This window comes from Denticeps clupeoides, chromosome 18 (assembly GCF_900700375.1).
Source record: "Denticeps clupeoides chromosome 18, fDenClu1.1, whole genome shotgun sequence".
In the NCBI taxonomy this organism is placed as follows: domain Eukaryota; kingdom Metazoa; phylum Chordata; class Actinopteri; order Clupeiformes; family Denticipitidae; genus Denticeps; species Denticeps clupeoides.
The window spans coordinates 12,479,086-12,499,124 of NC_041724.1; the positions used below are offsets into that span (position 1 = coordinate 12,479,086).

Below are 20,039 nucleotides of genomic sequence, written 5' to 3' on the forward strand. Positions count from 1 at the left end.
TCTGCAGCATCCCTTTCTCTACCAGAACCAAGTAGTGGTGTTCCTGAATTATACGTTTAAACTAAACGAAAAGTGTTAAACTATTACTAATATACTGTTATGCTATTATTTTTATTAACTTTGTATCGCACTGTTGTAATTATTCACACTTGTACTGATTTTTTACACCCTTTGTAGTCTTGTCAGCACCTACATTTGTTATTTTTGTGTCAGGCTTCTTGATGTATACACTGTGTAGATTGGAAGGAAGAAGAAAAACATCCCACAGCCAGAGTCAACTTGCCCTCTTTACATAGAGCATCCTGCTGGCCTGTCTTCCCTCAGTAGGTGATGCAAACACACACACACAACTGTGATGTAAAAGAAAAGATGATTTGCCAGACCAGCACACCCTCTTTCATTTTCACCAGGGTTCACGTGCAATCTATCAGAACCTGCATTAACTTTCTTTCAGCAATTTGAGCCACGATGCAGAGTAAGTGTGCACAAAATGTTCATTTGCTGCCTAATATATGCCATCCGCTGCCGGGTGCCATTGTAACAACAGTCATGTTCAGTCATGTCACTTGTTAGTGTTGTAAAGTTTTGGCTGATCTGCTTTGCATGCAGACAGCACTGCTCTTAAAAAGACATGATGAGTTACGAATCTACTGAATGAAGTCTATCGATGTACATATCGATGTATATAAAAGGTGAAAATACTTTTCCAGTACAAGACAGGACAGTCTGCATACAAAAACATAGGACCTGGCCATCGACATCCTCCCTGGCACACTTCCACCATGGGGGCCACCTGTACTCACTGTAACTACCAGAATGACAGGCCGTAGAGAAATGCATCACTTCATCCCTCGCCAGTGGCATCATCAGGCCATCCTTCTTTTTTTGTGACGAAGAAGGACTCCTCAGGCCCTGCATTGACTACCGACGGCTCAGTAGCATCACAAAGAAGGTTCGGTGCCCTCTATCTCGAGTATATTGTGGACCGAGGAGCGTTCCTGGGTTCCGCAGTCGGACATCCTCATCCCGGCCCTGATTCAGGAGTACCGCGTTTCGCACCAATCACTACCACGTTCCAACTGAATGTGCTGGTAGACATACAGCTCCTCACATATCAACATGAAAGTGATTGTGTGATTGATGTGATACACAGCAGCACAGCGCATGGTGCACACAGTGAAATGTGTCCTCTGCATTTAATCCATCACCCTGTGTGAGCAGTGGGCAGCAATGACAGGCACCCGGGGAGCAGTGTGTGGGGACGGCGCTTTTGCTCAGTGGCACCTTGGCGGATCGGGATTCAAACCGGGAACCTTCTGATTACGGGGCCACTTCCCTAACCGCTAGGCCACCACTGCCCCATGATTCAGGGATGTCTCAGGGGGCGTGACATCAGAAACAACAGGTTATGATTGGTCTGTGACACGTCCTGTAGGCCAGTGACAACTTCCTGTAGGCCAGTGACAACTTCCTGTAGGCCAGGGGTATAAAGGTCAGTTCACATGTGGGGAAGGGACTTTACTTTTCTTTTCCAGCTGTCTTTCCATCGAAACCGGATTTTCCGGTTTTCAAGCCTGCTCTATCATCTCATTTTTTTCTCTGTTTTTCTCTGCCTGCTCTATCATCTCATGTCTCTGCCTCTTTCTTCTCATTTTTGTTTTCTCTGTAACCTTGGTACCTTTTTACATTCAATATTCACATGTAACTACAATAATTATTGTAGTTAATAAATTAGAAACTGTTCATTTTTAATCTCTATTGTGCCATGCCTCTTTCTGCCAGGTAACATCAAGTTGGAGTGGTTTGAATACAGTGCTTTGTGTGAAGGGAGAAGGAGTTTTACACTCTGCTCTCTCACCCCACCACACGGTCTTTTTACACTTTTATATAAAGTATTAGTATCGCCAATACCAACCTGAATTTTACTAAATCTGTGGTGTGGCACATCCCTAACTAGCTGTTCTTGTTAAATGGTTAAAAAGAGGACTAGTGAAAGCATTGTGACATGCATATGTAGTGCCCTCTGCTGTTTATGCACCCTTGATCTCCCAAATTCTACAGTTAAAAGGGGGTAATGTTCAGTTGTTCTTGTACTTTTGTGTTGAACTCCCCACCGGTCTACAACTGTCCTGCTGCCAATCTGCTGATGCAAATTCATATCCAAACCACTACTTTAAGAAAATTCTCTTACTATATTCTTCAGTAATTATATTTTTTATTAAATAGCAATTGAAATGCAATGATACACTGAACAAAGGGCATCAATACTGAGACATGAAAGAGTGTGACTGGACACAGTTAATACAGAACAATACACAGGCAGTATCCTCTTTTTCAACTTATAAGACAATCATGGTCAACCATCAAATAAATAATATTTAACGCATATCATTCTAAGGTCACAAAAAGATCAAGGAGAAAAAAAAAAGAACATTCTCAAGATCACAGTACAATCTCATAAGAAACAATTAAAATAAATTATTTTTAAAAATCATAATTGAAGAGTGGAAGTCTTGGCAAATAACCATTTAGAAAAAATGTAATCAAATTATAAATCCCTCATGTTTTGGCGTCAGACGCGTTCATGGAACCTCAGTGACCTCTTACCGCACTGTTGGCTCAAGTGACCCTGTGACCTTGAAATGAATGCCATCTCCAGGCAGTGGGGAAGGGATGAGGGGGCAGAGCCAGCACAGGTACCAGCGGGACCCCAGGCACTCTCTGATGTTGCCCAGGGTCCCCAGGCTGTAGGGTCGACGGCTGGAATACCACTCCCGGGTGGTCTGGCCCCTCAGCATCAACACTATGTGGAAAAACAGAAAGGCGGCCACCAGCAGGAAGCCCACAACGCAGGTGTCGGCGATGAAAGCAAAGGCAAATGCTCGTGCTGTTACCTGACCTGAAAGACATGGTGGAAGAAAAGGGTGCCTGTGAGTGAAGTTAATTCTCATTCTCTTCATTCAATAAAAGTGTAAATATGTTCAACAATATTCAACAGAACGTTTTTTCTCCAACTGAAGACTTGCATTTCAGCGAAACCCCATGTTTTCCTAATCTGCATACCTATGGACCATGGAATATAACTCAAAATATGTGTCGTTTCCCACTATGTAACAAATGTGCTAATTATTTTCAGCAGTATACTACGTGCAGGGTCTCAAACTGACATTTCCTGCAGAAACTTCTGGATACTAGCCAGGCTAAATGTGGCTTCACTACTCTGCAACTTATCATCGGTCATACAACACTTTTCATTACAGTTGTTTGTTATCTCTGCAAACATAAGGGGTGTATGTTTATCAGTCATTGGACTCATGGAGTGATAATGAAAAAAAAATACCCAGAAACAATAGTACAGTACAGTAACAGTAGTTCGTATTTGTTTGTTTCTTTTCTTTTTTACCATAGTCTGCAATTGTTTTTTCCTAAAACTGACTTAAAAGCTCAAACATTCCAGAATGTTCCAGATATCAAGTGCCCATGTGTGAATACTACTTTGAATGTTTTTTACTATTTCTTACTATTTGCATTACTGTTACAGACCATTGTATTTAAATGATTAATTAGTGTAAGATTTGTGCAGGTATGCCGTTACCATTCTATCCTGAACAGCATTTCTACAGCAGATAGTACGTATTTACACTTTACATTTACGGCATTTAACATGACGCCCTTATCCAGAGCGACTTACAGTCAGTAGTTACAGGGACAGTCCCCCCCTGGAGACACTCAGGATTAAGTGTCTTGCTCAGGGACACAATGGTAGTAAGTGGGGTTTGATGTTCATGTAACTGTTATTACATTATAATAATGTTTAATTTATATGTCTGCAAACTTAACATATATGGTGTGTAGATAATACAAAAAAAATCATTAGGGTGTTTCAATTTAAAGTACACATTTTAGACTCTTATGTCACGTCTGAGTCATGGTGAAAGTTCAATCAGGGAGCACACAAAACCTGAAACAGTAAACAGGCATGAAAGATAAAAACACAAACTATGTTAGGCAGGTCTCTAAACTCAATGGGAAGAGCAGAGATGATAAGTAGGGACATATAACTCAGAGGAGAAATAGGGGAGTGGAATTAGACACTTCTGGGTTGTCTGAATTAGGACCAAGACAAGGAGTCAAACAAGGCCATGGGGCCACCTGGTGGGCCAGAGGTGCCATGACATAACACTATAAGAGAAAGAACTGGACATATTATCATCTCTTAAGGCTACTGTTTGTCGTGCGCTTGGACCACTGCAGTATTCTTCAGTGACTCACCAGACACCAGCATGATCCACGGCACCAACAGCAGCATGATGCTGTGCAGGGTCACCCCCTCCTTCAGGATGACAATGAACACCTCAGCGTTCATCACCACGGCGTACAGAAGGCCTGCCCACATGTGCAGCAGGCAGCTGAGAAAGTAGCGGTAGTTGCGGAAGCCCACACAACGGCCGAAAAACACACAGTGGTGGTCGCGTCGCAGCACGCACACGTTGCAGTCATAACAATGCGAGCATCGTGGAGGGGTGTGTGTCTCGCAGGCGTAGCAGTACCTGTATCAAACAGAGGATCCAGCTTGTGTTACAATACAGACAGGTATAGGATGTAATAGAAAAATGCTGCTTCATATTCTACTTCATGTACTGAAATGCAATGGATTACTGAATACATGTGCAGAAATAGTACACTTTCTTGATGAACAGACTGCTCTAAATATGGGTTGGTATGAACTATGAACGTCCAAAATGTGAAAGTTTCAAACCCCACTTAATTGAAAGTGACTGTCATTATGAAAAACAGCACACAGTGTCACAATGAAATGTGTCCTCTGCTTTTAACCATCACCCTGAGTGAGCAGCCATGACAGGCGCCTGGGGAGCAGTGTGTGGGGACGGTGCTTTGCTCACATGGCACCTTGGCGGTTCCAGAGTCGACCCTTCCGATTACGGGTCCGCCTCCTTGCCCGCTGTGCCACCACTGCTCTGACTTACTGTCCCTGAGCAAGACACTTGACTCCGAGTTGTTTCGGGGGGCTGTCATTATACGCTACAAATAATGGTGCCTGATAAATGCCATTAATGTAAGGAACCTAGACATATTTTCAGTGTCAAGATCCGCCTGGAAACCCAGTAACTGCACAGCCTTGCCTGGATGGGTGTAATGAAGTGTGCTGGTACTATATCCAGCCTTGGGGCGGTGGTGGCACCGTCCCCACACACTGCTCCCCGGGCGCCTGCCATGGCTGCCCACTGCTCACCAATGGTGATGGTTAAAAGCAGAGGACACATTTCGTCGTGTCACCGTGTGCTGTGCTGTGTATGACAATCACTTCACTTCTTTACCTCCAGCCCTGACCCATGGCTTCCCCGCCCAGGAAAACTCCGCGGACGCTGGGGCTCGTCGTCACGAACAGCCACGCGTTCCACGTGATGTTGGCCAGCATGAAGTACTGCGCCAGCAGGTGCGCCCCTTTCCACGCCGCCGGCCAGCCGGACGTCCTCTGGTCGGGGTCGCGGGGGGCTTCCAGGAGGACGAGGTAGCTCACTTCCGCGGTGATGGAGAGCACCAGCACCGTGTTCAGCACCACGGGCATGTGCCGGCAGGCGCGCTCCACGCGGCCCCACGCTTTGGTGGCCGAAATAGCCATTTCGCGAACTTTTTCTTAACGCCACAACCCCACAATAAAAAAAAACTCGATCAACTAACCCGCCCTGGGGAAGATCTTCACTGGCTAATCAACATTAAAACATTCAAAACTAGGGCCACTCCATCCACGCCTGGCCAAAGTATCCAGAAACCGGCCAAATATCTACACTCACACTGTTCCGGTGAGAAGCCCGCACAGTTTTATTAATACTAAGATCAGCAAGATTGTCCATTTGGCTCATTGGCGCCACATTAGCACCTTACAAAACCGGCCGCCGGCAATACTGACCAACACGGGCGTCTGCGCTACAAAACGCGCCCGGGAGGCGACCGTCCTGCATAATTGTCGCCGAGTTTAATGAAGAAATTTGGCCAGATAGCGCAGGCGTTTCAGGAAATGTGTGTTACAGTGAAAACGGTCCTCCGTCGCAAACGGAACGAACATTCAGTTCCTATCATGTGGAATCCGATAAAACGTACGCAGGGCATGAGAAAAGGGACGTGACGTTAAAAGATGAGAGATGTAGACGTTCTTGTATATATAAAAAATAAATTCTTTCTTAATAGTTGCCATGGTTAAGTATTGGCCGCGTATGTTGCGTTTATTTCGTACTGTGACGTTTGTTTAAATTGTTTTTTTTTTAATTAATTGATTTTAGTTTTATCTTGGTCCGGATTGGTATAAACTCCCAAGTAAAACAATATATCGCTTTTTCTTCTTCTTTTAGTCCAACCCCAACCAATCCAAGGTTTAATCCGCTTTAATCTGCAGCCGCCGTTCAAGTGAGTCTCCGTTCACGACAGTGTGCTCGGACGGAAATTATGACATTCTGGAAATTTCACGGGGCAAAAGGCAATTTTAACGCCCGGGGACACGAAATAAACTGCAGGTGAGAGCCCGCCCTGTGCGCCCGTCTTACGCGGTTCACAATTTTTCCAGGGCGGGCAATTTTAGTCATTTTTTAAGCGCATAAAGGTGTTATTAAGATTAACAGTTCACATTTTATTCAATTAAAATTCGTTAACGTCTATGGGCAAAAAGCCATTAAAAAAAAAAAATTAATACATGGCCGGAGTGGAGCGCGTTGTTATTTTCTGTTGCAATTCTGGGTCCTGGCCACAGGAGGTCAGCATTGTCTAACCATTTTATTTTGAGACTTTTTATTTTAATTTTTTTTAATAAAGGCTTTTTCTGCTGCACGGTGTGACATGAAAGTGTCTTATTTTTGCTTAGTGAACGCAAAATGATGGAGATACAGAGCAACTTTGAGGCTGCACAACGGGACCAGCGTCTGTGAGAGAGCCGTGGTGTTCAAATGTGCATCATTTGATGTTGTTTTTATTTTTTTTATATATCTGATCTGTCATTTATTACTATTGCAGAAGCAGAGCTGCTCAGCTGCAGAGTAAGTGGCTGGAGGCGAGTGAACGTGAGCGACAGGCCCACATCTACAACAGACAGCTGTTGCAGGATTTCCATAGAGCCCAAGATACCATTGATGACTTGGTGGCTCGAACTGCAGCCATGAACACAATACGGGTCAGTTTTTAAATTGATTTTATTGTTTTTATATACCCCTATTGAGTTGCATGCATTTTTTTCATCCTTGGCTCAGGTCGAATATGAGAAGTACCTGCGCCAGTACCTCCCCAAGTGGGAGCAAAAGCTAAAAGAAAAAAGGCTCTCAGTCCAGCGAAAGGTAGGAGACAGCATTAAATCTAACTGTAAAACACAAATCAAACACGCACTTTTGTGGTGCAGCGGGTGGAGTTACACCTCAAGGAGTGCGCGAAAAGAATGGAGGATGAAGAGATTGAGGTCCAGTGCTCCCTTTCAGCTGGCTCCTCTATCCACTCAGAGATGAAACAAGAAGGTACATGACATCTCACAATAATAAAAGGATGCTACCTTTTATCACATCATTTACTCTCCTCTTGTAGTCTACATTCAGAGAAAGCCTGGTGCGGCTAAGAAAGTGAAGCCACAGAAAAGGATGCAAAACATTCAGAATGGCCTCCATACCCCGCATTTACCATCAACTTGGCTGACTGAACTAAAAAAAGGCAAGGCCACTTTAGATGGTGCTCATGCCAGCAGTTTACCTTGTGGCAACTTGAGTGAACACCAAGGCTACCCATGGACAGGCCGAACAGGAAGTGTTTCTTCTGGGATGGAGCTTAACCCGTACCCTTCTTGGCCGGAAGGTCTGCAGATGTTCAACCCCTTGGTGTGGGGCACGATGGACATGCCTCAGCAGAGCGTAGAAGGAAGTGAAGTAATGTTGGATGGAGAATGTGGAGGAGATGTCAGAGCATATGTCAGACCTCCTTTCATCAGAAGCCAGGGACCACAGCAGAAAAGGAGCAATAAGAAAGGCTCATATGAGCTGGATACCAAACCAGGTAACACCACTGAGGTCCCAGAATCAAATTTAACTTAAATTGAGCTGTCTGTCTAATATATATATATTTTATTGTACAGTGCAGCTGTCTGGTCCACATGGTGAGAGTTTCGAAGGAAGCAGTAATTCATTAGAAGATAAAAGGAAGAAAAAAACAAGACTGGTAGGAGCACGGGGACCAACCTCGTCTGAAGGCAAAGAAAATGTTTTCCAGCAGTAAGCCTCTTCATCACTGCTTCTCTTTTAGATGTACACCACCACCTTGATGTTTATGCCCACCCTCGTATTTAAATGCTTCAAAATGTCATTGCAACAAAACATTAGAAATCATTCAAACAAACGAACAAACAAACAAGAATTGTAATGTAATGTAACAACGGAATAACCTCCCCTCGCCACCTTCTCATGCATGGCGCGTGAATGTCAATGTAGTAAAACCACACCTGATATGTTCAACAGCCAATTGGTAATGTGTTATTACAGACTAAAAAATCAGTCAATAATAATAATGATTATTATGATTCAGGCCCAAACTTGTGGTATGCAATATTAACTCTATTATTACATTAACTAATAATTAAATGAATATAATGTGATTTTACTATGAATGTCTGCCCTTTGATCTTAGCACTGTAGTACATTTAAATTTCACACTTTGTTGGTTCAGCTCTTCCGCTGAGTCCCAGACAAGCAGACAACAGAAGAACAAAGGCGAGGAAGTCTTGTTAAGTACCACTGCAGAAGAAAACTCTTCCAAACCTCATGAAAAAGAGCAGAAGAATAGAGGAAACGGTTGCCATGGATCTCCTGCAAGAACATCAGCAAAGAAGAGCCAAAGCAAGCAGCCCAGATCTGTGATGGCGGACAGTACAGGAGATGAGCAGGAAGAGGAGACAGAAGAAGAAGAAAGTGAGAGGAGCCCAGACATCCCTGAAGCTGTGGGTCAAGGTAGTGGAGAAGACAAAGCGAATTCAGAAACAGACAAAGAAAGCACAGAAGAAGAGAAAGGGGGTGAGAACGTATCTGGTGAGGGGGAAGAGAGCGACGAAGGTACAGAAGATGAGGAGGTATCAGCTGAGACTATGGGTCCCAGTAAAAAGATCACCGGTGACAAGCTCTCAGGAGAGAACAAAACTACCGGAAAATCACAGCAACACAGTACTACAGAGATAGACACAGAAGAAGAAGAGGATGAGGATGATGAGGGAGAGGTTGAAGAGAAACAAGAACCTAATGGAAAACTACCTGACAGGTTTGTATTTTTTTTACTGATTATGATAAGCCAACAACTTAAAAAAAACAACATGCTTCATAATTCTGTTTTTATTTAAAACAGTGATCTTGATTTGAAAGGAGAAGATGAAGAGGAGGAGGGACTATACGATCAGGAGATTGAAGATGATGAAGACGAAGATGAAGTCATCATTGATAAATATTCTCGGGCTGCGGGTCACTCTAACAATTTTTCAAAATGTCACAGTGGTGATGATGATGATGAGGAAGATGATATTGAGGATATTCTTGCCCCACAAAACAACATGTCAACTGAAAAGTAAGTTTTCTGGATAAGTCAGATATTCAAAAATTCTATACCACTCATTTCAATTCTGATTATTTCTACAGTGTATAGAACAAACCAGACAACCCAAACTCACATGATGATATGTAGTACACAACAGAAACAGTACACACACGTAAAAATGGGACCCTTCTATTTACCTGCCTTAGTTTCAAATAACATATTTCAAATGTGCGGAAAATTAGTGTCATAATTTAAAGTTAAACCAACAAATCTTTTTTTGAGTGCAAAGCAAAATGCTCCTTATGAAAGTGCTCTTGTTGTGATGGCAACATTTCCAACACCTCCGGTTAGAAAATGAAAATGTCGTGAGGTTTCTGACCATGAAGCCGGTTATGATGATGACAGAAGTGTGGTAAAGAAAGCTGACTGGGGTTTCTTGTTTTAGCCTCCACCCCAGTCTCCGTAGGCTCCGTAAAGTAAGGGTTTGTCCAGACTTTTGACTGGTGCATGTATGTGTTTACAGGAAGAAGATACCAAAAGTAACTGTATCGGCTAAAGGTAGGTGTGCACCCTCTACCTTCACATTTACTTCTAGTAGGTATTAAAAAAACGTCCCAGGGTCTAGGGACAGAGATACAGCAAAGACGAAGAGCATTTTAAAGATTTTATTATACATTAAACAATGTATAAATGTATAAAAAAAACTAAACAACAACTACACAGCAGTTTGGAAGGCACAAATTCTCTGGCTGTAGGTGAAGACATGACAGTGCAGTCCTGTCCTATTTGCCTTCCTCTGCCCCCCCCCCTCGCGGCCATGTTAAATCTTCCGCCTGGAAAGCAGGAGGAGTCAACCAGGCTCAGACAGACTACCTGCAATCCTGCATAGAACACACACGGAGACACAGAAACAGACACAACACCACACGCCAACGGGACGTCACGTGGAATAACAGTGGAATTAAAAGTAAAATCCATTGTTGTCTTGATTGCAGATTCGGATGCTGAATCTGAAGATGGTCCTCTCAAGGCGACTGACGCCACCACAGCCTCTGATGATGACTCTGACCACTTCTATGACTAACCAGCAGAAAAAGATCACACACAGACTAAAATGAAATGGGTTCCTGCTTCCAAATTAGAAAGACATTTAAAAGGATTTTTAGTTTTTTGGACTCCAAATGGATTCAGCTGTAACCCATTCATTACATCCACAGCGTGCAGCTTGCACGAAAACGAGCCAATTAATGTTAAGATGGTTTACAAAAGACTATTACAAAGGGATGAAAGTGATCTAGGTCTCTCTCTCTGTCTCCCTTGCTTTTTCTCGGTCGCATGCTCTTTGTGTCCCGCTGTCTTTTATTATTTGCTTGTAGCTTATCTCACTGTCCTAAAAGAGCCACAGCACTGTCACTGTGCAAACACAGGTGGGCCGATCTGCCCATTGATGTGATGGCGAGAGAAAGAAAGGCACCGGGATGCAGAATACAGAGCTGACGACAAGTAAATGGGCTTCAAAAAGAAATTGTCTGAAGGACACCATAAGGCAATAAAAGGTTTTTCAATCAATTTTGAAACTGAGAAACTAGTGCAGCATCTAAAGCAACAGAAAAATGATTTAGTGTTTTATTCATACAGGCAGGCATATGAAAAAAGAGCAGCGGGTCGGGTTTTAATAGGAGGGCGGGAGGGCCGGTGTTAATAGAAAAGCCCCGGCGGGCGGGTGAGGGGTTAGGACCTGTCCTGGGCCCTGAGTGATGGGTATTTGAACAAGCATATTTACCCTGGCTCTCATGAAAAGAGATGAGGGGACACTGACGGAGACGCCCAGGCAGAGACAGGCAATAAAAACCGGGCCACTGTGTAAACAGCACGCCTCGCCATTCCCTGCTGCCACGGCAACGCAGCGCAAGCCACCCTGCACCTAATCACACGCTCTCTGACACACGGGACAAAAGGCTGCGGAGAGCAACACGACGTCCAGTCCCTGCTGGAACTTCTCTAGAACGTAACTGCATTGGCGTTTCTGTAGACTAGTACACCAAAAACGTGATCCACAGAACAGCACAAGAGCTCTTTTCATTCTTCATGGAACAGAAGTGACCCATCCTGGCAGAAAAACTAGGGACAAAAAAACTTGTAATGGTCACAAGAGATTGTGAGTAATCACCTTCATCCTATGATGAAACATCTATATGGGAGTGGAGTCTTCTGTAATGATGATGGTCCAGTCCATCAGATGCTATTGTTGAGATTTTGGAGAAACACCTCCACCAACATCTCCCTCACAATCATCAGAACACCAAAAGAAGGAATGTCCTTTGGGAAAACGGCGTCCAGCCCTTTAGTAGAGGAACGAAGTCAGGACAATCATTGTCAACGTTGGCCCGACAGCTCACCAAGACACTTTATGTTGGTTTTTCTTTTGTCGGCCATCTGTATTTATGTGAAGAAACCAAAGGATCAGACGCACAGAGTCTGATGCACGGCAAAGAGGACCAAACAAGCAGATGTACAGAATGACAGGCAGACAAATGCATGTTACAGTGAGGTCTTTAGAAGCAGCTGTCATCCATTCACCGAGTCACAAAGCTGGGCACAGAGGCGGTGTGGCATGAAAGGCGTCTGACCCGCTCCTCCTCCTCCTCCTCCTCCTCCTCGTGGCTCGCCACTCACAGCTGGCTCATTGACATTTCCCTGAAGTTTCACATTAGCAGTCAAAACCAGAAAGAAATTCCTCCTTCCCTTCACCTCTGTTTCCTGGGTACATGGATTTACACACGCACACACACACACGCACGCACTGAAACAAGAATCAGAATGGAAAATATGCATGGACATATAATAGGAATGAACCAGAGGGAATGAAGCTGTCTGCCTGCATTAGAATCAGAAATCAGAATCAGAAAAGTTTATTAATCCCAAAGGTAATTGCTTAATTACAGGCCAGTCACAAATAACCTGACATATTTTCAATATTTTGTGTTTTTTAATGAAATATTACTTAGCCAACTGCTATTGGTTGTTGAACAAGACATATCAAGTGTGCGTTGACATGATGGAAACGGTGCTGGCAGGGTTTGACGCAAGACTGCAGGAAAGGGATGCATACATTTACTGCTCTGAAAGGGAAAATTCAAGGGGTGGAGATTCAGAATGAAACTCAAAAATTACTTTTTTACATCCATTTAAGTGTGGGTTGTTACGCTTCAACACAACCAGTCACTCACATCACTTTTTAGGTTTTTTTCTAAGAAGCAGCGTCTCTTCTTTTTGGGTCTCTCACATGAAAATCAACAGCATGAAAATTTCTTCCATGTAATAGTTGTTGACTTAGCAGTCAAGTGACAAAAAAAATAAAAATGTCTTTAAGTGCATGTATGACGAGCGTAACATTTCATGCACAGATTGCATCAGAACACATGACTGTACCACATCATAGTGAAATTATCAATGCAGACGTCATCTCTGGAAGCTGTAGAAATAATAAACTTTATAAGGCAATAAGACCCTAGATGTCAGCGGTTACTGTCATTAGTTCACAGTTAAGGGCATTTTACGGGTATGGGATACTGGGTGACTCTCCAATGGTGAGGCATTTTTTAATACTCTTAATTAATCTTTTATAGAATTGTTTTATGCTGTCGGTGAGTATTTTACCTTGGAAAACAGACAGTCTTGTCACCAAAACTGGATGTTTTTGTACACTTGCTGTGATGGGAGAGAAGTTAAAATGTGTTTTAATGCCTGTTGTTATCTCTCGGCCTCAAATTGAGGCTCTTCTTTGATGTGTTTGACCTGTTGGGCCTTTTCACCTTTGTGCTGATAAAGAGCTCTATCTCCACCGCGGCCCCTCAGCATCTAAATTGCATCTTGCCCCCTGTGAACCTCGCATAAAAGTCAGCGAAAGCCTCGATTTGACCATGAGTGCTGGAGAGGTGTCACGAGTGTGATTGAAAAAAGTAAAATAAAAGAGAGAAAAAAATACTAAAACAATTAATTTATTACTTACGTATTCACTCAAACAAACGTTGAACATCGTAGCATGATAGTATAATACTGTTGTTGACAGAGAAATATTGTATAAAACTGGTTGGTTGCTACGTGGCTCATGAGACTCAGCGCATTAGTTGAGGAACCGGCGAGGTGAACGTCTCTTTTCCTTCTCGACATCGTCTCACATGGCCCGATTCGCGGTTGTGCGTCTGATCGCTGTGGGTGTCCAGGATTCCCTGTTCAGCAGGACAGTGCTTTTTGGGAGGTCCGTCATTAGAGCCTGTGCCATCCCTTTGTCTCCCGGCCCTCTTAGACAATAGAGATTCCCCAGGACACTAAGGTTAGGGTAGGAGGGTGGAGGACTCATGCCCGGGGGGGTCAAGACCTTTAGAAAAACCTTCCCGCCGCTACCCTTTGCTGATTCCCAGCCCACCCTTGGATAACACTGACCACCCTGGTCAGTAATGTTTTCTGCTTCCAAAGCATCAGAAGTTAAGATTATTTTGCTGATGACAGAGTGAAGTGCTCTGATTTATTCTTTATGTGGTCAGATTTCCCTTATTGAAGGTGGTTATAACAAGCAATGCAACCGCAGCACATCCAATCTCCCTTTATCTTCCAATAACTTGCATTCCTATTTTGCCGGTGACACAAAACTGTTTGTTTAAATCCAATAAAATTTAAAATTTGAACAAAGATGTGACTTTCCCGCCCCAGTTCTCTGTCTGAAGAGTCTGCATCCCCCTGAGGCCATAAGGGACACAGATGGACCTGTAGCTCCCAGCACAATTCCATTAGCATTAATGTGAGAAATGTGAGTCTGGGATGGAAAGTAAGACGGCTAACAGAGACAAGGTGACACAAAGCAAGGAGTACAATGGATCGCTAAGTCATTTCCACGCCAAGAATTTTAGGAATGTGTGTAAAAAAAAAAAAAAAAAGCTTACAGTGGCAGGGTGCTTTAAAAGTCCTGTGAGCGTTTCATTCAGTAAATATAGTGGTTAAGCAACTAAAGCTAAATCTGATGCCCTAAATTTATTTTGACTATGACTGGGATATCAATGGATAGTTTTTTTTGACAGATCTTTGGAAATTGATAAAAACGTGGTTGACTAAAACGTGTGGATTTAATTATTTTTTTCTCATGGTGAGAAAAAACTGATCCGTCTTCAGCAGTGTGGAAACTTGGCATTTTTGTAGGAAATCCACAAATATCTGCAAATATACATATTTTTATGTTTGTCGTCTTTAAAATCACATCCAATAAAAAATGCTGAGCAATTTGTACAGTTATAATTTTGTACTTTTTTTTGCAGTGTGGATGGTTAGATTGGGTAAGTGAGTTTTTCTGTGCAAGGTGCTGCTTCTATGCATACAAGGGGCTTGGTTCTCAAATTGTGGTACTCAGACTCCCTCTGCAAGATTAGTGAAGTCTCATATACAGTGCATCCAGAATATGTCACAGCCTTACATTAATTATGCCTATAAAATTCTACACAAGTGAAAGTGAAATGACTGTAATTTTTAAACACTGCTGCACAGCACACGGTGACACAACGAAATGTGTCCTCTGCTTTTAACCATCACCCTTAGTGAGCAGTGGGCAGCCATGAAAGGCGCCCGGGGAGCAGTGTTTTGCTCAGTGGCACATGGGCGGTTCGGGATTTGAACCCACAACCTTCCAATTACGGGTTCGTTTCCTTATCTCTGCTAGGCCACCACTGCCTGAAGATTATGGTTAACAGAACACCTAGCACAATATATGAACTGTAAATTTAATGTAATAATTAAAATACTTGAAATGCAGAGAAATCAGACAACGATTTATTTTTTTTAAATGGTTTTATTCGGATGCATTTTTTGTTTCAAATATAAAATCATAAAAAATACAGCACAATATTATTCACTAATAAATAATACACATTTTAAGGCTGAATTTAAAACGGGAAAAATGACAATATATGTGCCAAAGTTATGAGACCACAATATCAGAGGGCTATTCTGGTTATAGTGCAATAAAGAGTTAAGACCAAAAAACATGCAGCTGTTCAATGTTTTTCTCAAGTCCCATTAGACCATGAATTTATATTACCATGCAGCGTTCCTGAAGGAGCCATTTCCAATTCTCATACAATGTCTTCCTGGAGATATATTTTTATTTGTCCATCTTCTGCTCAGGAGGAGCTCATGATGGGCACAGGACACATGCTGAGTCCAACTGGGCAGTAGACAGAGTCCCCAGGGTAGACAGACTCCTCCCTGGCTGTCAGGTAGGGGTTGTAGTGATGGGAGTGAGGGTTGGAGGAATAATAACCCGAGTAGCCCACCGGGCCGTCGTAGCTCTGGAGGTCCACCAGCTGAGAGATGGAGAAGGGGTGGTGGGTGAGGGGCTCGCCCGGCATGCAGGGCTCGGGCTGGGGAGGAAGCGATGTGTGGGTCTGCAGGTCGGGGTTCAGCAGGTGGGGGATGGGGGCCACGCCCTGCAGGGGCAGGTGCGTCTGGAGTTCCTTGGAGGCAGAAGGAAAGGGGAGACGCTGGAGGGGAGGAGGCGGTGAGGGTGACCTGGGCAGGAGGGCACAGGGGGGGACTGAAGGTGGAGTTGTAGAGGGAGCCATTTTCACCTCCGCCGTCCTCTTTCTCCTCTCCTCCTCCCTCCCTGACTTGGCCTCCTTTTGACCTTTGTCGGCCGAGGGCGAGGCCGGCGTCTTCGGACACCGAAAACGCTTCTGACGGCGCATGTAGCAGCCATTCTCAAACATGTTCCCCGAGTCGGGGTGCAGGGCCCAGTACGAGCCTTTCCCCGGGGTGTCTGGGGATCGAGGCACGCGGACGAAGCAGTCGTTGAAGGACAGCGAGTGGCGGATGGAGTTCTGCCAGCGCTGCTGGTTCTGCCGGTAGTACGGGAAGAGCTGCCGGATCCACTGGTAGATCTCGTTCAGCGTCAGCTTCTTGGCGGGAGCCTGCTGGATGGCCATGCAGATCAGGGAGATGTACGAGTACGGAGGCTTGGTGTGGTTGAGGCTCCGGCAGTAGCCCAGCGGGCGGGTGCCGGGCGCCACCTCTGCGCCAAAGGCGTCCCTTTCCGGCAAGGAGGCACCAAATTCGCTGACGGGCGCGCCCAGGTGGACCCTGGCCTCCTCGGGCAGCGGCTCTGCCTGGTACGGGGGCATGAAGCCCCTGAGGCTGGAGGTCAAGGCGTCTCCTCCTGTGTGCATCTGCAAAAAAAAAAAACTATATTAATACAATGATTAATTACTGGTTAAGTAAATAGTTCACCAGCTCCAAATGATGCATGATGGCAATTCCGACTGCTTCATCTGAAGGTTTGATGACCCCCCCCTTCCTCAGGCTAACGTTGCACTAACGTTCTGGATACAACCTACAGCCTGAAATACTGTCGCTGCAACGAACATTTCGCGGCTCTTGTTGAGAGTTGAATGGTTTTCGGACCCCAAAGCCGCCGATACGTATTCGCGATCATGATCCTGATCCTGTGGCCTTTCTCTGAGGGAGGTGGGGTCTCACTCCGGCCACCCACCCAGCGGCGACCCGCCCGTCCCCCCATTGTCCCGCCGCGTGTTTTTGTCTCTTTTTAAGTCACTCACCGGTACGCCTTTTTTCTGTACCATGAAAAGGAGTTTGGCGGCGGGGACGTGACCGCTGTCCGGCCTCCTTTCACGCGACAATTCGGGCCTTTGAGGTCGCTTGCTGTGCACCCCGTCTTTTGATTCTTCGACGCAGAAAACGCCCCCGCTGTTTAAGGACCCGCGTCGGGTGTCTTGTAAGTTATATATATACGAGTCAATCAATTAACTAGCGGCGGACCACACACACACACACACACACACACGCAACCGAGACTAAGCGAGAAAAACTCAGTCCGAATCTGGCAACATCGGCTAAATTTAAAATTACATTTCAAAACGAGTTTGGTTGGAAAGTGTAAAGCGGATTTCTTGTTTGGAAGGGCAAGATCGACTGGGTCCCGCAGAGCGTCCACGAGCGCAATAATACTTCTAACGCAACTTCGATCTACTCTATCGATCGTGTTGCCAGATCGTGTTGCAAAAATCAGTACAAACGAACGGGGTCTTGCGTTGCCGATTAATAATACTTTGATTTTGGTATTGTATTGGTTTTGGGATTGTAAACGTATATAAAGTAATTTGACAATGCGCCCAGATTGGGGTTTGTCAGGGATCTTGGAAATGCGAAAGTAGGGTTATCAATGCCAAGAATGCCTCAATAAGCCTCCGAAATATTGAAACGAGTTCACCTGCGTTCAGCACCATTTACATGCGACTTTGATCATTTACATCATTTTACTTTTGTACTTTTTGTCAAACAGTTACACATACACAGGATACGAAATGTTTGATATGAATAAAAAATAAATACATCTACCGAAAACGAAGATAAACGAACAGATTAAGAAATGTTACAGAATATACATTTTATAGCCACAATTCGTGTTTTGATGGCGATCGACCACCATTGATAAATGATTGAACTCATAAAATGTTTTATTTTTAATATGAAAATGATAAATGGTCACATTAACCAATAAACAGTAAAATGACTAGTAGTATTAATTCTATTGTAAAACTGTTTTTTTCGTTCTTTAACATCGTCTGAAATTACTCGGCCGTTCTTACCTCGTCAGGTAAAAAAGACATCCATTCGTCGCCTGCTTTCTCGCGTTTCACTCCACTCATCATCGCGGCACAGTGACGACGCCACAGGGGACCGTGCGGGTGACAGTGTGGCCGCGCAGATTCATTTCAAGACCCTCATGTTGACCCCGGAGGCCCCGCCCACTTCCTTCGGACCAATCACCGCGTTTTTTTAAACTTTTATCCAGGGCTGCTCAATGAATCCCTCAGTCTTTCGTATCAGTAGTTTAAACTGAATCCTTTCTCCAAACAATTACTTAATCTTTTTTATTTTTCTTCTTTCTTTTCTGTCCTCTTTATTAATTTTTTTTATTTGTAGTCACTTTATTGATGCGATGTCATTTACTTGAAAAGAGAAAAAAGCCATTTCAGCATTTTCAGCTTGACCCCGCCAAATGAATTACTGTGATTAAAATGGATAAATGAATGGATAAACGGGAGGATTATTCTTTCTGTTTCCTGCGTTTTAACTGCACTTCTCTTCTTCTGGCGACAGACCGCTAATTGGTGGACTGGGGTGTTGGGTGTCACTTTTATTGTTTGAAGGTAAACATTTACTTTGCAGGCAATTTAAGAGAGCCACCCTATAGGCTATTTCCACATTTTGCCCTCCAGACACTAAAAATGGTAAACATGACTCTCAGGAAGATTTTATTAATCACGTTTAATTATTCGTAACAACAACAATAATACAAAGAATAATTGCATTGTTACGAAAACACTGCTAAATAGTTGTAGATCAATAAAAAAAATCTATTATTTTACCTTTAATTCAGGCTTACTGTATTCAGTTGTTTAAATGTTTTATTTAATTTGTACTGTTTTACATAAGATGGTATTTGTGTAATTTTGTATCTCTTTTCACGTCATAAAAAAGCAGCAGTGTGAAATTGTAAAATGTGAAGTGTGCTGATGTGTAAAAAAAAAAAAGTTATCGTAAAGAATGAGGACAAAAGGAAACACCAGCCAGCTGAAAGGAAGCTTGCTGTGCACTAAGCAGGTGACAAGCAATCAAATAAAAGGCTGAGCAAAGCGACAGACGCGACACTTTATTATGCAATTAACTAATTTCCTAACACTCCGCTGTTGTCTTTCTATTTACAATTAAAGCAGCAACTACACAAGACCATGCACTGCATTTTTTTTTCTAAACAGTTGACTAAAATATATACTGTACAGGACACACCTTCTCATTCAATGTGTTTTCTTTATTTTCATGACCATTTACGTTGGTAGATTCTCACTGAAGGCATCAAAACTATGAATGAACACATGTGGAGTTATGTACTTAACAAAAAGTGGAGACCTGGACTCCACAGTCACCAGACCTGAACCCAGTCGAGATGGTTTGGGGTGAGCTGGACCGCAGAGTGAAAGCAAAGGGGCCAACAAGTGCTAAACACCTCTGGGAACTCCTTCAAGACTGTTGGAAAAGCATTTCAGGTGACGACCTCTTGAAGCTCATCGAGAGAATACCAAGAGTGTGCAAAGCAGTAATCAGAGCAAAATGTGGCTATATTAAAGAAACTAGAATATAAAACATGTTTTCAGTTATTTAACCTTTTTTTGTTAAGTACATAACTCCACATGTGTTCATTCATAGTTTTGATGCCTTCAGTGAGAATCTACCAACGTAGCCGAAAATGTCATGAAAGTGAAGAAAAAACATTGAATGAAAAGGCGTGTCCAAACTTTTGGCCTGTACTGTATATATGAAAAAAATGTATTAAAGCTATATGTATTTGCTGTATGCCGTTTTTGGGTGCGCTCAGGTGAAGGACGCAACTACGCCAGTTCGCCACG

At 43.5% G+C, this 20,039-nt stretch overlaps 3 protein-coding genes across 3 annotated transcripts; 1 reads left to right on the forward strand and 2 right to left on the reverse strand.

Annotated features, from left to right (window-relative positions):
• Positions 1 to 2,263: 2,263 nt before the first annotated feature.
• zdhhc24 (zDHHC palmitoyltransferase 24) lies at positions 2,264 to 6,057 on the reverse strand. The gene is made up of 3 exons (XM_028960563.1): positions 5,340 to 6,057; positions 4,273 to 4,550; positions 2,264 to 2,899 (listed from the first exon to the last, which is right to left on the reverse strand). Exons 1-3 carry the CDS (start codon positions 5,642 to 5,644, stop codon positions 2,604 to 2,606), a joined length of 879 nt encoding a protein of 292 aa, XP_028816396.1. The 5' UTR covers positions 5,645 to 6,057; the 3' UTR covers positions 2,264 to 2,603.
• A 152-nt stretch (positions 6,058 to 6,209) lies between these two features.
• Positions 6,210 to 11,136, forward strand: LOC114768240 (clumping factor A). The gene is made up of 11 exons (XM_028960414.1): positions 6,210 to 6,533; positions 6,878 to 6,937; positions 7,027 to 7,183; positions 7,260 to 7,343; positions 7,406 to 7,517; positions 7,585 to 8,046; positions 8,126 to 8,261; positions 8,713 to 9,297; positions 9,382 to 9,597; positions 10,091 to 10,125; positions 10,563 to 11,136. Exons 1-11 carry the CDS (start codon positions 6,466 to 6,468, stop codon positions 10,649 to 10,651), a joined length of 2,004 nt encoding a protein of 667 aa, XP_028816247.1. The 5' UTR covers positions 6,210 to 6,465; the 3' UTR covers positions 10,652 to 11,136.
• A 4,601-nt stretch (positions 11,137 to 15,737) lies between these two features.
• foxa (forkhead box A sequence) lies at positions 15,738 to 16,778 on the reverse strand. The gene has a single exon (XM_028960916.1). The coding sequence runs from the start codon at positions 16,776 to 16,778 to the stop codon at positions 15,738 to 15,740; it is 1,041 nt and encodes a 346-aa protein (XP_028816749.1).
• Positions 16,779 to 20,039: the final 3,261 nt, after the last annotated feature.